This window comes from Platalea leucorodia, assembly GCF_965183815.1.
Source record: "Platalea leucorodia genome assembly, chromosome: W".
NCBI classification, from domain to species: Eukaryota; Metazoa; Chordata; class Aves; order Pelecaniformes; family Threskiornithidae; genus Platalea; species Platalea leucorodia.
This window is the reverse complement of record NC_138859.1, coordinates 38,107,891-38,123,114: the sequence shown is the minus strand read 5'-3', so window position 1 is coordinate 38,123,114 and position 15,224 is coordinate 38,107,891. Positions and strand designations below refer to the sequence as shown.

The window sequence follows — 15,224 nt, the reverse complement described above, 5'->3', positions numbered from 1 at the left end:
TAGACTTAGATTAGATATAAGGAAGAAGTTCTTTACTATGAGGGTGGTGAGGCACTGGAACAGGTTGCCCAGAGAAGTTGTGGATGCCCCCTCCCTGGAAGTGTTCAATGCCAGGCTGGATGGGGCTTTGAGCAACCTGGTCTAGTGGAAGGCGTCTCTGCCCATGGCAGGGGGGTTGGAACCAGATGATCTTTAAGGTGCCTTCCAACCCAAACCATTCTATGATTCTATGATTCTATGTGAAGGCTACATGCTGTTTTGCTAAGAATGAAAAATTCCAAAGTGTCATGAATGGCAATTTCATCTTTTAAAATTTAGAAATAACTTAGTAAAATATTATTGCAATTGCTTATAATGTCTTTAGCAAATAAAAATAAAAAGTCATGAAAAAATAACTGAAAATTTATGTTCATTTTGCTATACTCTGATGTGCCATAATATACAATAACATTTGTAGTCTGTTACAAACTGTATTTTCAAAATGACTTCTGTGGTTCTACTTTACACATATACTATACACATTCATACTCTTACTTGCACACAAGTTTTACATATGTCTGCATGTTTATTTTCAGAGAGCATGTCAAGGAAACCAAACAAATATAACATGCTCTGAAAACAGTTTTCTTCATAGAGATGTTCTGCTGAATAAGAACTGAAGTGTGCAATTTAATAAAAAGAAGAAAAAAAGAAAAAAAGGGAGTGTCGTGGTTTAACTCCAGCCAGCAACTAAGCACCACACAGCCACTCGCTCACTCCCCCCTCCCAAGCGGGATGGGGGAGAGAATCGGAAGGGTGAAAGTGAGAAAACTCGTGGGTTGAGATAAGAACAGTTTAATAATTGAAGTAAAATGAAATAGAACAGTTAAATAGGTAAATCAAAAGCTACGCAAGCAAAGCAAAGCAAGGAATTCATTCACTACTTCCCATCGGCAGGCAGGTGTTCAGCCATCTCCAGGAAAGCAGGGCTCCATCACGCGTAATGTTTACTTGGGAAGACAAACGCCATAACTCCGAACGTCCCCCCCCTTCCTTCTTCTTCCCCCAGCTTTATATTCTGAGCGGGATGTCATATGGTATGGAATGGCCCTTTGGCCAGTCTGGGTCAGCTGTCCTGGCTGTGCTCCCTCCCAGCTTCTTGTGCACCTGGCAGAGCATGGGAAGCTGAGAAGTCCTTGACTAGTGTAAGCACTACTTGGCAACAACTAAAACATCAGTGTGTTATCAACATTATTCTCATCCTAAATCCGAAACACAGCACTATACCAGCTACCAAGAAGAAAACTCACTCTATCCCAGCTGAAGCCAGGACAGAGACACAGACAGATTGTAATAGAAATTATATTGCTACTTGAAGATTGCTGTGCATCCTGGGTGAGAGCTCAGCTGGAAGTGATGTATGAGGACTCTGACAATTGTGTTGTGTTGTACTGTGTTAAAAGTACCAGAATGAAGAGAAAAATTCTGAGATCTTGAGACTGGGAGAGGCTATTATCATGTACTGATGCCCTACTGTGGGAATTGAATATGTCTCTTCTCCAGGACTCTTATCTGAAGCACTCAGAAAATGAATAGAACTGTAAATTGTTCTAACCGTGCTTAGAAGTTCAGAGCTGAAACCTTCCTCTGGAAAGCAGTTTAGTAATAAATTTTTTAAAAAAATTAGTAATCCAGAGGAAGCTAAAAGATCTTTTGTAAGCCTCTTCAAACAGCTTTCTCATTGTAATCTACATAATTGCAATAAAAAAAGAAAAAAATGTAAACATTTGAACACACTGTTTACTTATGAAAAGAGATGTGATAGATTCTTTTACATTCATCAATGTGAGGAAAACAGTTCAGGAAACAGTCTGACAGAAAAAATAATAATTTTGAAGTTATATTTACCTTTCAAGACTGTATGGAAATTTGGGCTTTTATGGAGATTAGTTTGTGTTGTTTACTGGAAGAATCATGAGGAACCCAGTATTTGGGATGGGAAGAAGGCCTGTGATTACCCTGCATCAACCACAATAGCCAACATTATAAGCAACAGGAAAAATCTGGTAGGAAAAGGTTACCTCAAAAAAAAAAACAAAACAAAACAGCACCTCAATAAGTTATTAAAAGCAAGTAAAAAACCTACAAGGAAAAGATCCATCAGCAGAGAGCTTTCTCTTGAAGGAGGAAAAGTGTTGGGATATTCTATATGAATACTATGTCTAAAAATGATCTTATACAAGAGGATGATAGGATACCTAATGGGGAAAAGGAAAGAACCAGAATCCCAGTGAAAGCAAAACTTTGATTGATTACTGGCAATGGAAATCTGATACCTAGCTAATCTCCATCCCAGAATACCGGACAAAATGCCTGTCCAGGATTATCTAAAGATTTCTATTTAATAAATTCCCCACTAATACATTTGATGTCGGTAAAGATTAACCTTGCTCATTTTACCCTAATTTTACCCTAACAACACTGGCATCGTGAAACAGGATATCTGTCTCAGAACAAAGAACCCCAATGAATGATAGTCTGCTTTGTTAACAGCCCGTGAAGGACTGCTTAATGTTGCCAAAGTTAAGTGAATTTAGGGGAAAGGTAATTCCGGCAGGGGGAGATCACGACCACTGACTCAAGGACCACCCACTCAAGAAACCCACCGACCTAAAAGAAAGATTAAGGAAGTAAAGGTCTCGAAAATCATAGTCAGCATGCGTAGCAATCTACATGGCAGGCGAAGAATTTTAGCCAATCGTTTAACAAAGTGACAATGAATATGTATTAGATGTTAAAATCTTGTGTATAAATAACTGTTAGTTTACACCAATGGTGTGCTGGTTTGTACCACGCACCCATATCTGCGCATTTACGTAATAAAGGAAAATACCTCGACTCTGTGTGTAAATTGGGCGACACACACCAGGTAACGGACCCAAGTTTTTGGGAAAACACATTCATCTGATTCACATACAATGTGCTTCATGTCTTCTACACTATGCTGTCATTTTTGAGGCTTTGAGGGGCTTGTACTAAAGATCTACATTTTTAATGTAATCCAAGGGAAGTTCTGTGGTATGCAGAGAGCTATACTTTTTGGATCATTGCTCCCACATCTTACAGAGCAGTGAGTTATCTGCGGAAGATAGGACTCATTGTTCTGGATGGTTCCTACAGTTTCTGGTAATGCATATAAAATATATTAAGGGTTATGGTTCATATCTATTTAGAGTATAATTTTGTAGTACATTGTAAATGTGTAAAAAACAGCCTCTTATCAAAATGTTTAGAGAATAAACATTAAATATACACAACCTACACAAACATTCACATCAGTGGGATTAGTGGGAAGTGAAATTAGTAGCATTTTTACACTTCTTTTGCACTACATATAAAGAATCTGTAGGTATCAGAGGAAAAAAAGAAATTAAGTTTTTCACACATCACTAATAAAATACAGAATAAAAAAATTTAATCTGAGGCAAAGCATATATTATTTTCATGGTATTCACATAGGTCCATCACAGTAAAATATTATTCCTACAGTTCAAACAAGATTTCAACTGTTCTAACTACATTTTCTGTGCAAACAGGAATTCTGAGTTTCATTTGTTCCTGAATCATTGTAGACTTTAATAGCTTGTGATTATACAAAGTTCACATATCTTGTTTTAAGCTGTTTGAATACAGCATGACAAAAGCAGCTGAATGTGATCGTCTCATTTCATTCACCTCTTATTTTATTCTCCTATTTTGAGTCACTGAATCACTGGAATTCTGTCTTTAATAACTTTTCAGAAACCTGATCATAGAATTAAATGCTTTCAAATTCCTGGGCTTAGCAGGAAGTCGAGAGTAACAAATACTTTTCAAGAAGTATTCAGATCTCAGAGAAAATACTGCTTTAGGGATACTTTTCCCAAGATGACGCATTCTCATAGGTGATGTGCTTTTAATGTTTAGGCTAAACCAAAATTGCTGGATAATTGTACAAAGAATTCAATAATGATTTTACAGAATTAATGAATCATCAGGAAATTAATATCAAAGCACAGCTGACTGGGTTCCTATTCAGCACTTCTGAATCACTGCTCATTGAGCAAAGCAGTCACTGGACAATGGAGGTTTTGCCTAAGCAAAAATGTGAGTCAGGAGACCTAGACTCTCATTGTCTTCACTGGGAGTTTTGCCTGCATATGGAGTGAGCTGGGACTTCTCGTGAATAGGACCCATTCATAGAGCAGTTAAGTAAAGCACCCAATACATCACTATTTTGAAGTTAACACTAGGTGGTAGACATAACTGGAAGAAATACAGACATTTTTGGAGCTATGTGAAAGACTTGTATAAAGCAGCATTTCAAATGTATTGTCTCTTATTTCCCCCTATTTTGGCCTAAACATTTTTGGTTTAACAAATTAATTAAAATCATTTCCTTTTTGCATGCAGTCTGTAGGCAGAAGAGACATCCCTGTTTGGAGGGGAAGAGCTGATATCCTTGCAGCTGAAAATGGAATTCTGTTCCGCTGTCCATACCCTCTATTATCGTTTAGTTGGAGGAGGGAAAGATTTATACCTAACCAATTCTCAGCATGCTGCTATGTAAGTGCATATTCACTGATCTATAAACGCTTCCAGCTATACACTTATGATACAAACTCCTCCATGAACACAAGTCAGTATGAGTGAGACCTTCAATCCCATTTCCCAGCACAGCTGAGAGTCGGTATAAGCAGAACACAGAGAAAAGCTCAAGGTGAAAAAGGAGATAGAGTCAAGTAAAGAAAAGGAACAAAATAGCAGGACAAGAAAGCCTATAGGGAAAAGACAACACGAGAGAACAAAGAGCAAAGGAGTATTACAGACCACACAGAAGGAGCATAAAATAAGGGATGATTTGGAATAGGTGTCTAAGAACCAGATAGGGCCAAGATCCCTCAAAACTTGGATTCACTGATTCAAATGAAAACAAGGGCTGTCCTTAATCATTTTTCTCTGACTCAAAGGAAAGTAGTGGTGGACTAAGGAGTAAAAGGGGAGCTAGACTTAATGGAAGTAGAAGGGAGAAGGAGAGCAATGAACCTGCAAAAACATGGGGAGTAGTTGCTCTACCAAGGAAAAGAGGGGGGAAGGTAGCATTCTCTTGGGGTAGAAGTTCAGAAGGGAGCAGAAGGGATGGAGTGACTGACTGCATGGAAAAGCAAACCTGATATGTATTATATAGTGAACCTGTAAATGAAGGATAGGATACTATGCTATGTCTGAAATATTTGATTTACATCTTTCTTTTAACAGATTCTAATGAAGTGAGGAGGAGGAGATGGAACTGGATCGGTCATGTCTTGAGGAAAAAACCAACAGAAGACTGCGCTGTGGCCCTTGGGACTCCAGAGCACGCAGCCGCAGACCGATCGAAGTGGAAGATCGATGTTCGCGCCTTGTGTGCCTCCTGGCACTGAGAGAATTCAGATTCAGATTTAACAGATTCTGGTCTGAATGAAAAGGCTACTGTTTGTGTTCTTTCTACAGATGCATTTATAATATATGGCAGAAGAACTTTCACTGTATACCAAATAAATCTAAATAAAAACAATGTACAGTGTATCAATCCCTTATGTTGATACAGAAAAGAAAGACAGTTTTAAAATATGAACTCAATACATTTTTCTTTCTTGATTTTTCTTAAATTTGAATTACAATTTTCTGGATTTCTTTTGTACAACAGTAATATTCATATCCTCTCAGACACTGAGTGAAGAACCTAGTCCTTCTGAACAGAACAAATTCAGCTAATATATAACACCAGTGATATGTCATCTCTCCTTTGAAACATACTTTTTCACCCTGCTATCTAATGCCTTCATAGGCTTAATTTTTCTATAGATCTGATGACAGGCATTTGATCACATTTCAAGAACAACGAGTAATAAATATTAAATGACTGTTCCTATTTTCTTTTAAGTAAATTGCAGATTACCAATGAATACTGTGGGCCCTGGATCCCAACAGAGAATGGAATTTCAGAATGAAAATCACAGCAAAATAAATGCTGACTACCACACAGCCTGAATGTCTGGATGCCAGGGATACTATGAAACAGAGATATTTTGAGATCTTCCATAATATATGAACCTAATGACTTTAAATCATCTCAGCCTATGTGGACTGGAAAGATAGATGCAAAGAAGATTTTCTGCCATTCTGTTTTCCAAACCTGATGCTGCTTTTTCCCTTGCTAAAAGACTGCATGTTTTCTCAGAGCCTGTTTCTTTCTCACAATAAACAATGCAAAGCCCTCCTGCCAAAAAAGCATCCAAATGCTAAACAGTTGCTATTATATTCATTATTATAACAGCAACTTCGAGCTGTGTGCTTTTAAATAATAATTATTTTTACAAAAGATTTTTATGTGTCTTGATTGCAGTAATTATGATGCTATAGTAGTAAATGTGTATTTAAAAGGTCACGTTAGCTTACTGCTCCAAATAAATGAGTTTCCTTAACTGAACTTCATACAAATGAGCGGTTTTCTTTGTATTTATCTTACTTGCTATTATAACAACACACTAGGATGCATTAAACAGCTGATAAACCATTGTTTCATTACAAAAATAACTATAGACAAAGATGTCACAATGTGCTCTCGCAGCCCAGAATGCCAACCGTATCCTGGGCTGCATCAAAAGAAGCGTGGCCAGCAGGTCGAGGGAGGTGATTCTGCCCCTCTACCCTGCTCTGGTGAGACCCCACCTACAGTACTGCGTCCAGCTCTGGGGTCCTCAGTACAAGAAGGACATAGACCTGTTGGAGAGGGTCCAGAGGAGGGCCACAAAAATGATCGGAGGGCTGGAACACCTCTGCTATGGGGAAAGGCTGAAAGAGCTGGGGTTGTTCAGCCTGGAGAAGAGAAGGCTGCGGGGAGACCTTCTTGCGGCCTTTCAATACTTAAAGGGGGCTTATAAGAAAGATGGGGACAGACTTTTTAGCAGGGCCAATAGCGATAGGACAAGGGGTAATGGCTTTAAACTAAAAGAGGGTAGATTCAGACTAGAGATAAGGAAGACATTTTTTTACAATGAGGGTGGTGAAACACTGGAACAGGTTGCCCAGAGAGGTGGTAGATGCCCCATCCCTGGAAACATTCAAGGCCAGGCTGGATGGGGCTCTGAGCAAGCTGATCTAGTTGTGGATGTCCCTGCCAATTGCAGGGGGGTTGGACTAGATGACCTTTAAAGGTCCCTTCCATCCCAAAGCATTCTATGATTCTATGATTCTATGTCAAATGAAAAGCAATGTTTTATATGAAATGTGTTTCAGGCAGATAATATCAGATTCTAATTTAGAAATGAGCATTTCTCTTTAGTCTTGTTTCTCACCTATCTGCCCTTGCTTTGTTTAAGGAGATCATGTCAAGAAAATAAAGCAAGGAAAAGGGAAAAAGGAATCTGAGACCATGTCCGTTGTACAGGCTAGCACGTGTACTAGCAATAAGCCTGTACACTGTGTAAAGAACATCCAGTATAAAGAGCGTCACAGGATCCAAGAAATGGGCTTCTTTGACAACCAGTCTGGTAGGGAATAAAGACAGAAAACAGTTCAGCCAGTAGGACACCCACCAACAGTGATTATCCCAAAATAGGACCAATGTGGGATCATCGTTTTGTTGCTACCGTGACCAGCAGGAATCAGAGGTAGTAGAGTACTTGTGATGACATATACTTCCAGCCAGAGCTTCCCCAGGGGACTTTCAGTAGCTCAGTCGATTCACAAGTTACTGAAGTTTACAGCTGATGAGAGAAAATGTTTAAAAAAAAAAAGAATTCAGGAAGAGGAAACAGAGAGGGACCTGAGAGAAAGGGGGTAGCAAGTTTCTGGCTTCAATGCCATGCTTTTTTGTAACTAGCCACAATGTTGTATTAACTTTTCAAATAAACCTGTCTGTCCCTCTGAGCCCATTTAAGTGGTTGCCACCAGCTGTGGGAAAGCCAGTGAAGCCATACTATACAGCAGTTTGGATCTGAAACTCTATCTTCTATCGATGCAATGCCATTAGATTTCTTACAATGACACAATTCCATCCTATCTCCCATCCTTCCTAGACAACCTTGCCTGTTCTTTGGTGAGAATTGCTCCATTATACATATAAACATCCACATTCTTGATAAGACATTCAGGGGAAAAGTTCATGAGCCACATCCTCTGCTGGTATAACTTCATTTCCCTTCCCCCTTCTCCCAAGAGTGAGTGGGTGATCTGACTCCCTGTGTTGAAAGGAAACAAGGTTGTCTATTCAGCTGCAGTCAGACATATAGTATGTGTTAAGGGTCAGACAGCCCATGATGCTGAATGGAGATACTAGAGGTTCATGTTTCTCTGCTAGGAATTTTCACAGAGCAGAAAGGAATGCCGCGTTTTTGTTGTATAACTTCCGACTGAAAACTGACAGAGCTCCAAAGCATAAAATCAGTTATTCTCATGGCACAAGACCTCAAAATGTAGGAATAAAAATGACCAAGAGGATTCATTGGCTGGCTTGAGTGAGCAATGTTAAGCCTGTAATGGGACAATAAATAGAAACGTAGAAACAGATCACTGAAAATCTGAGTCCTGCTGATTAGATTGATCATTACTGCTAATCATTCTGCTTAATCTCAGGCAAAACACTTTGCCTTTGAAATGTTCTTTTGATGGAATAGTAGCATTTAATATTAATAATAATATTAATAATATTAATATTAATATCAATATCAATAATTTAATTTTTACCATCAACAGAACATTTCACAGCATAATTTTTATTGATAATTGAGTTTAAACAATGAATTGCAATGTATTGAAGATAAACTCAAGTTCAGAGTAATCAGTAGAGGAAATTTTCTACTAAAAGTGACCAATAGCAACATGCTTCATGTTCATATCATGGAGTGGTCTTAGAAGGTGTGAATTGGATTCTTTTAGGAGAAAACAAAACCACATCATATAGTCCAAGCACTAACAGTTGTTTGGGCCACAAAACAAGGTTAGAACTAATTCAAAGTAACCCTCCCGCAGTGCATGCAGTGCAAATGTCAGGTCCTCAATAGCAACTATGGATCTACGGATCTTTTCCTGCACATCTTCAGATTTGCTAACAGAACATAGCCTATGCCTTTTTTGATGTGTGCAGAGCACATACAAGTATATAAATTACAGCACACTATCATCTCTTCCCACTGTCTTCAATAAAGCAATGTGTTAACCTTCATTGCACCAGATGTTAATAAAAAATAAAGTATATTTTTCACAATTAATTGTGGCTTAGAGACTATTTCAAGTTCAGTTGTTTCTTTGAATATTATCCTTCTTTCCTTATATGTAATTTCAAGCAACTGCATCTGTAACTTGCCTGTTAATTGTGACCTCTACTTGTGTATTGTTTTATTATTTGAGTCACTTTGTGTGCCTTTGTTTTTATCTCAGTGAGGAGATAGACCATGTTCTTTACTACTTGTTTTTAACATTGTCACCATTCATTGCAGTCCATTGGTAGAAATCAAGAGCATCATATGTACATCTGAGGTTAGCTAAGAGGCATCCACACATGGAAATTCCAGCTCTCTGCATTTTGTCAACTCTTTCTATAGTTTGTGTAGTGGTAAATACTATGAACATGTTGAAAAAGTCTGGGGACAAAACCTTGTGTCTCTGAGTCTGCCCAAAGGAAAGTCGCTTGTGTCTCCTGCAGTTGTTGATGATGTAGTCTGTTATTGAAAGGCTGCATCAGAGGCAGGGAAGTTTCTCTGTCTTCCAGAATCCATGAAAGACAGTCATGTCATGATTGGAATTAGAAAAGGGAGTGAATATAAACAAAGACATACTACAAACTGCATACTAAGATGTTTTTCTTCTTTGAGGTAATCCTTCCATACTCATCCTTCTAAATTTTTTTACTATACAGCCTTCTTTTGTGTAAGAGAATTCAGTCTTTTTCTTTGTGTTTTTACAGGATCTTGCACTCAAAATCCTGGTCTGTGATTAAGATTAATTTGTACCATATCAGTTACTCCCATTAACAGTTTGAACAAGCATTATCATCTAATGCACAGTGCATTGTACTGATATTCACGAATGGGATCTTTGCTTGATTCTATTATTGCTGATCTGCTGTATAATCTTTGGAAGCCAGCAGGCCTCTCTGTTTCACTGTTTCTACATTCCCTTTCTCTTTCCCTAACTTGATTTATCTTAGTAAATTTTTCAGGGCAGGATGCTTTCTTACTGTTTGTGCAATGTACAGCAAAAATTGGTCTCAGATCTTGACTGGGTTTTTTATGCTCTGCTATACTTTACCAGACAAAGATATTTGAAAGAAATGCACAGAATTTAATCCTAGTTTACTTGCATTTAAAAGTAGTAGTCCCTATACAAATAAATTCCAACCTTCCTATCTTTTGGGGGAAATTTTGGGAAAGGAGATGCAGCACATCTGTTAAACTGAGCTATAAGCAGAATTGTGCAAAATATTTGCAAATAACCCTTAGAAAAATTCTCTAGCTTTAATATTTGTCACAAATGTTATGTTCCAACTATGCTTTTTATAAAGACTGGTCATGAATCATTTTTGTGAATTTGATTTCAGGAAATATATCGTTTAGTTAAGAAAAGGTACCTCATTCTCATGCCCTTATATTCAGTGAATAACTGTCTTCCTAACTGAAATATGCAGATTAAACTTGTGGGCCAGTTTTAAGGTCTGGAATTTCAATTTCATTATGATCTTGATGTAACAGCTCAAAAAATGTTAATGCATAGTGCTCTTAATGTTGGTACAAATCCTTCAGTCTTTGCCTATTTCATGACGGATTGAATTGTTAGCATATGCATATATATTTATTTTATACACTTTTTAGGGACAATGCATATTTTAAAATAATTATGTCAAGCAAATTGTTTACGTCAAATGCTTCAAGGTATAATGAAATAAGAAGGTATAAAATATTTTGAACTCCTATAACTGCAGCAAATTCAAAACAGAAATGGAGCAAAATTGTCAGCCTTATGTTTGTATAAGAATTCAGGCTAGATTTGGTCATAAAATAATCCAAATGGGAATTTCATCTATTTCTTTGGTTATTTATGCTGCCTCCCATATAGTATACCTTAATTTTGCCTTTGACTTTGTAAGAGATACTGATTGGGATTGCTGACTTAGGAGTTCTCCCATTTGAAAGACTGTAGAGAATAAAGACCAGCATAGAGTATGCAGTTGGATTTGCGTCTAAACCACAAAAAGATTAAGAAAACAGATATTCGTATAATCATATTTTCCTATAATCAGTAAAAGATGAAAGGAATGTAAATAACCTCTTTTTTCTCCCAAGGAGATGTTAGCACATGCCTGGTATCATACATATCAGAAGATAGAATCTCATGGAGAAAACTGCATACCTGCTTGAGCCATGTGCAATAATCGTAAGTCATAAGGTAAATGAGAGTAAAAACCTTTGAATGTGATTCTGCATTGTTGCTTTCATGAAAGTACAAAAACAGGCTATAGAGAAATGTGACTGGTTGACTTCACCTTTTATAATTTTTTTTCCCAAGAGTCTGTGAATAACTGTCAGAACTGTTTACCTGTATAGCAAAACTCTTTACTTTCTCAATTTATCTGTCACATAACAGCTCATAGCTTCTATAATTATTACTTCATTTTTATTGTTTTAATTTCTTTGATATTCAAAAAATTTGTGAAGGAATGTAATCATGCCTAGCCTATTTCTAACACCTCAGAGACCATATGTTCCAATATTGTCATAATCAGTTATATTGAGCACACTTACATAAATACAAATGGAAACCCAGAACATCGTATCTGGGAGACATTGTCATGTCTGCAAACAGCAAAAATATTTATTCAGATCATTTACAGTCAGAAGAAGTAATATTACCAGCATGCAAGACCCTGGAGGAATCTTAGGGTTACAACTTTGCCAAACAAAATACAGGAAATAAGAGATTTGGGTCATGTCAAGAGTGCTCTTAAGACTGACTTGAGAAGCATAAGACTTTTATCCAATGAATTATCCTATAATGTGTAAAAAAAAACCAAACCCAAAATAGTAGTGCCTATAAAATTGCACAGTAGTATACCTGTAAAGGTTATAGTTTATTATTTAGATATTGAATAATACCTGTATATTTACTTGAGTATGAGTTCTGTAGCAAATATGTAAGAGCATCTTTTTTTTTAAAACCATTTGTGAGCTAAATGAGGTATTGTTCAGTGTAGAAAACAGTTTTTCCAGTTTTTAGCAATAAACTGGGAAAGTAATCTGGTCTTGTAATCCCATGAAAAAAGTCCTGGTTTATTTAAAGATTTTTTAAAAAGAATTAAATCTGCCATTTTTGAATTGCACTGAGTTTTCTGTGATTGTTCCCTGCCTGACTAAGGAAGTTTAAAATGTTGTTATTCACCTTGAAAATAAATGTCTCTACTTCAAAGGGAAGCTTTAAGAATAATCCACTTAACATTGTAAGGCACATTTATGATAATAAGACAAAGCTCATAGATAGATAGCATTTCTCTTTGCCAAAAACCTTTATATAATAATGTAAATGATTGTTATGAAAAAAGGGGCATTAAAAAGGATAAAGTGCTCCAAAGAATTTAAAAGAAAAAAAAATATCAAAAAGAAGGGTATTATTTGAATACAGAAACTGGGAAAAGCATCTTTTAGCTTCTGTGTATATTAATTCAAACCTTTTGTTATAATGTCTCTTAAAACAGAAATAGCAGCGGTATCTCTTTCTGCAGATTATAAAATTTCCGTTCTAGCACATGAAATGTTAATTTTTTTATGTTTTGGTGTGTGCATCTTTATCAAATTATTTAAAAGAAAACTTCAGAACAAAGAAACTATTTCTTTTTTTACCTGTGACTAAACTGGATACAATTAGTGGCAGGACCAGCATTTGCAGCATTCTCATGAGTAGTTCTCCTGGAAATGAAAAGTACTTGACTTCCCGATAGCTCATCTTATATGATCGGAGAGAAAATCCAAGGATTATACCTGAAGAGAGGGAAAAGATATCATGACTTACTCTTTTACAGTAGTAGTAACATCTGAACATGAATATCTGTATAAGTACTTACTTGACGTATCTGATTGTAACATGCGGTTTTTACTATGCCCCAGATTGCACTCAAATATCAACTACCTATATGAGTAGTCCTACTGAAGCCAGTAAATTACTTTTTACTGTAACAGATTCAGAAGGTTATTTCTGTTGCTATTTTTTAAAATCTGGATTAATGTAAAAGGTACATCTTAAGCATTAATGAAAAGGAAACAGTCCCTGCTACTGCAGCTGAGTGCTTTGACTTCTGGGATTTTGAGTGTAATCATATATGCAATGCATATACATACTAGCCACCAACCTTCAGAAGTCTTGTCCATGCCTGTTTTCTCTGTGGGGCCTGATCCTGTAGATGTAGATGAAGAAGAGGAGGAGGAGTCGCACTCTATGTTAAGGAGAACCTTGAATGTATAAAGTCAACTACGGCGATTGTGGAAGCCCTATTGAATGCCTCTGGGTCAAGATCAGAGGGGTCGTATCCAAGGGGGATCTTACAGTAGGCATCTGCTACTGACCTCCAAACCGAGACGATAAGGCCAGCGAAGCAATATTTGGGTCACTTAAGCAAGCTTTGGGTCAATAGAACCTGGTTCTTATGGGTGACTTCAACTACCCAGACATTTGTTGGAAGAATAATACAGCAGCTCACATGTCATCCATCAAGTTCCTGGAATGTGTAGAGGACTGTTTCCTCATACAAACATTAGATGAGCCAACCAGGAAGGAGGCGCTGCTGGACTTGCTGCTCACAAACCAAGAAAACCTGTTTTGTAATACCTCGGTTAGTGATAGCCTTGGCTGCAGTGATCACAATATTGTGGAGTTTGGGATCCTGCTGAGCACGCTGAAGGTTAGTACTAAGACAAAGGTTTTAGATTTTAGAAGAGCAAACTTCAGCTCACTCAGAGCTCATTTGGGAGGGATTCCATGGGAAGCTTCCATGGAGGATAAAGGAGCTAGCGAGCGCTGGGAGTTTTTCAAGAATGCTCTCCTGGAAGCACAAAAACAGTTCATGCCCTTTAAAGGCAAGGGAAGTAAGCAGAGCAAGAGGCCCCCTTGGCTCAACCACGAGCTCCCGGGTCTGCTCAAAACCAAAAGAGATGCGTACCAGAGATGGAGGAGTGGAAGATTATCCATTGAGAACTACAAGGGCATTGCAAGGGCAACCTGATTGCCTTCTACGACAAAGTAACCTGCTTGGTTGACATGGGGTGAGTGGTGGACGTTGTCTACCTGGACTTCTCCAAGGCTTTCGATAGGGTTTCCTACAGCCTCCTCCTAGAGAAACTGATGTGTTACAGTCTAGACAAGTGGTCTGCGTGGTGGGTGGGGAACTGGCTGACAGGCTGCACCCAAAGGGTGGTGGTAAATAGCTCTTTTTCAAACTGGCAGCCCATCACAATTGGGGTCCCCTAGGGATCGATACTGGACCCAACGCTGTTTAATATCTTCATAAGTGATCTGGATGATGGGATCAAGTGTAGCCTGATGAGGTTTGCCGATGATACCAAACTGAGTGGGGAAGTAAGACACTCTGGAAGGGAGAGCCACCCTGCAGGAAGACCTGGATAGGCTGGAAGAGTGGGCTAACAGGAATCTTATGAAGTTTAACAAGGACAAGTGTAAGGTCTTGCACCTGGGAAAACATAATCCAGGAGTGCAGCTCAGACTGGGATCTACCCGGCTGGGGAGCAGCTCTGTGGAAAGGGACCTGGGGGTCCTGGTGGACAGGAAGCTCAACATGAGTGAGCAGTGTGCTGCTGCGGCCAAGGCGGCCAATAGGATGCTGGGTTGCATCAAAAAGGGCATCACCAGCAGAGATAAAGAAGTCATTATCCCACTCAGCGCTTGTCAGGCCACACCTGGAATACTGTGTACAGTTCTGGTCCCTGTTATACAAAAAAAGATGTGGACAGGCTGGAGGGGGTCCAGAGAAGGGCCACCAAGATGATCAAAGGTCTGGGAAGCCTGCCGTATGAGGATAGGCTGAAAGAGCTGGGCTTGTTCAGCCTTGAGAAAAGGAGGCTTAGAGGTGATCTCATTGCCATGTACCAGTACTTAAAGGGGAGCTACAAAAAGATGGAGACTCCCTTTTTACAAAGAGTCACATGGAAAAGATGAGGGGT

At 38.3% G+C, this 15,224-nt stretch overlaps 1 protein-coding gene across 4 annotated transcripts in view; it reads right to left on the bottom strand.

The window, feature by feature from the left end:
- The window catches only part of LOC309602043 (excitatory amino acid transporter 1-like), a gene marked incomplete at both ends in the record, with an annotated part of 97,801 nt that overhangs the window by 68,625 nt on the left and 13,952 nt on the right, over positions 1-15,224 (bottom strand). For 3 of the 4 annotated variants that reach the window (XM_082335332.1, XM_082335333.1, XM_082335335.1), the window contains one exon: positions 12,894-13,031. The exons of the other annotated variant lie outside the window; for it this stretch is intronic. In XM_082335332.1, coding sequence (XP_082191458.1) covers positions 12,894-13,031 — 138 coding nt within the window. The remainder of the gene's footprint in view (positions 1-12,893; positions 13,032-15,224) is intronic. 4 annotated transcript variants of the gene reach the window in all.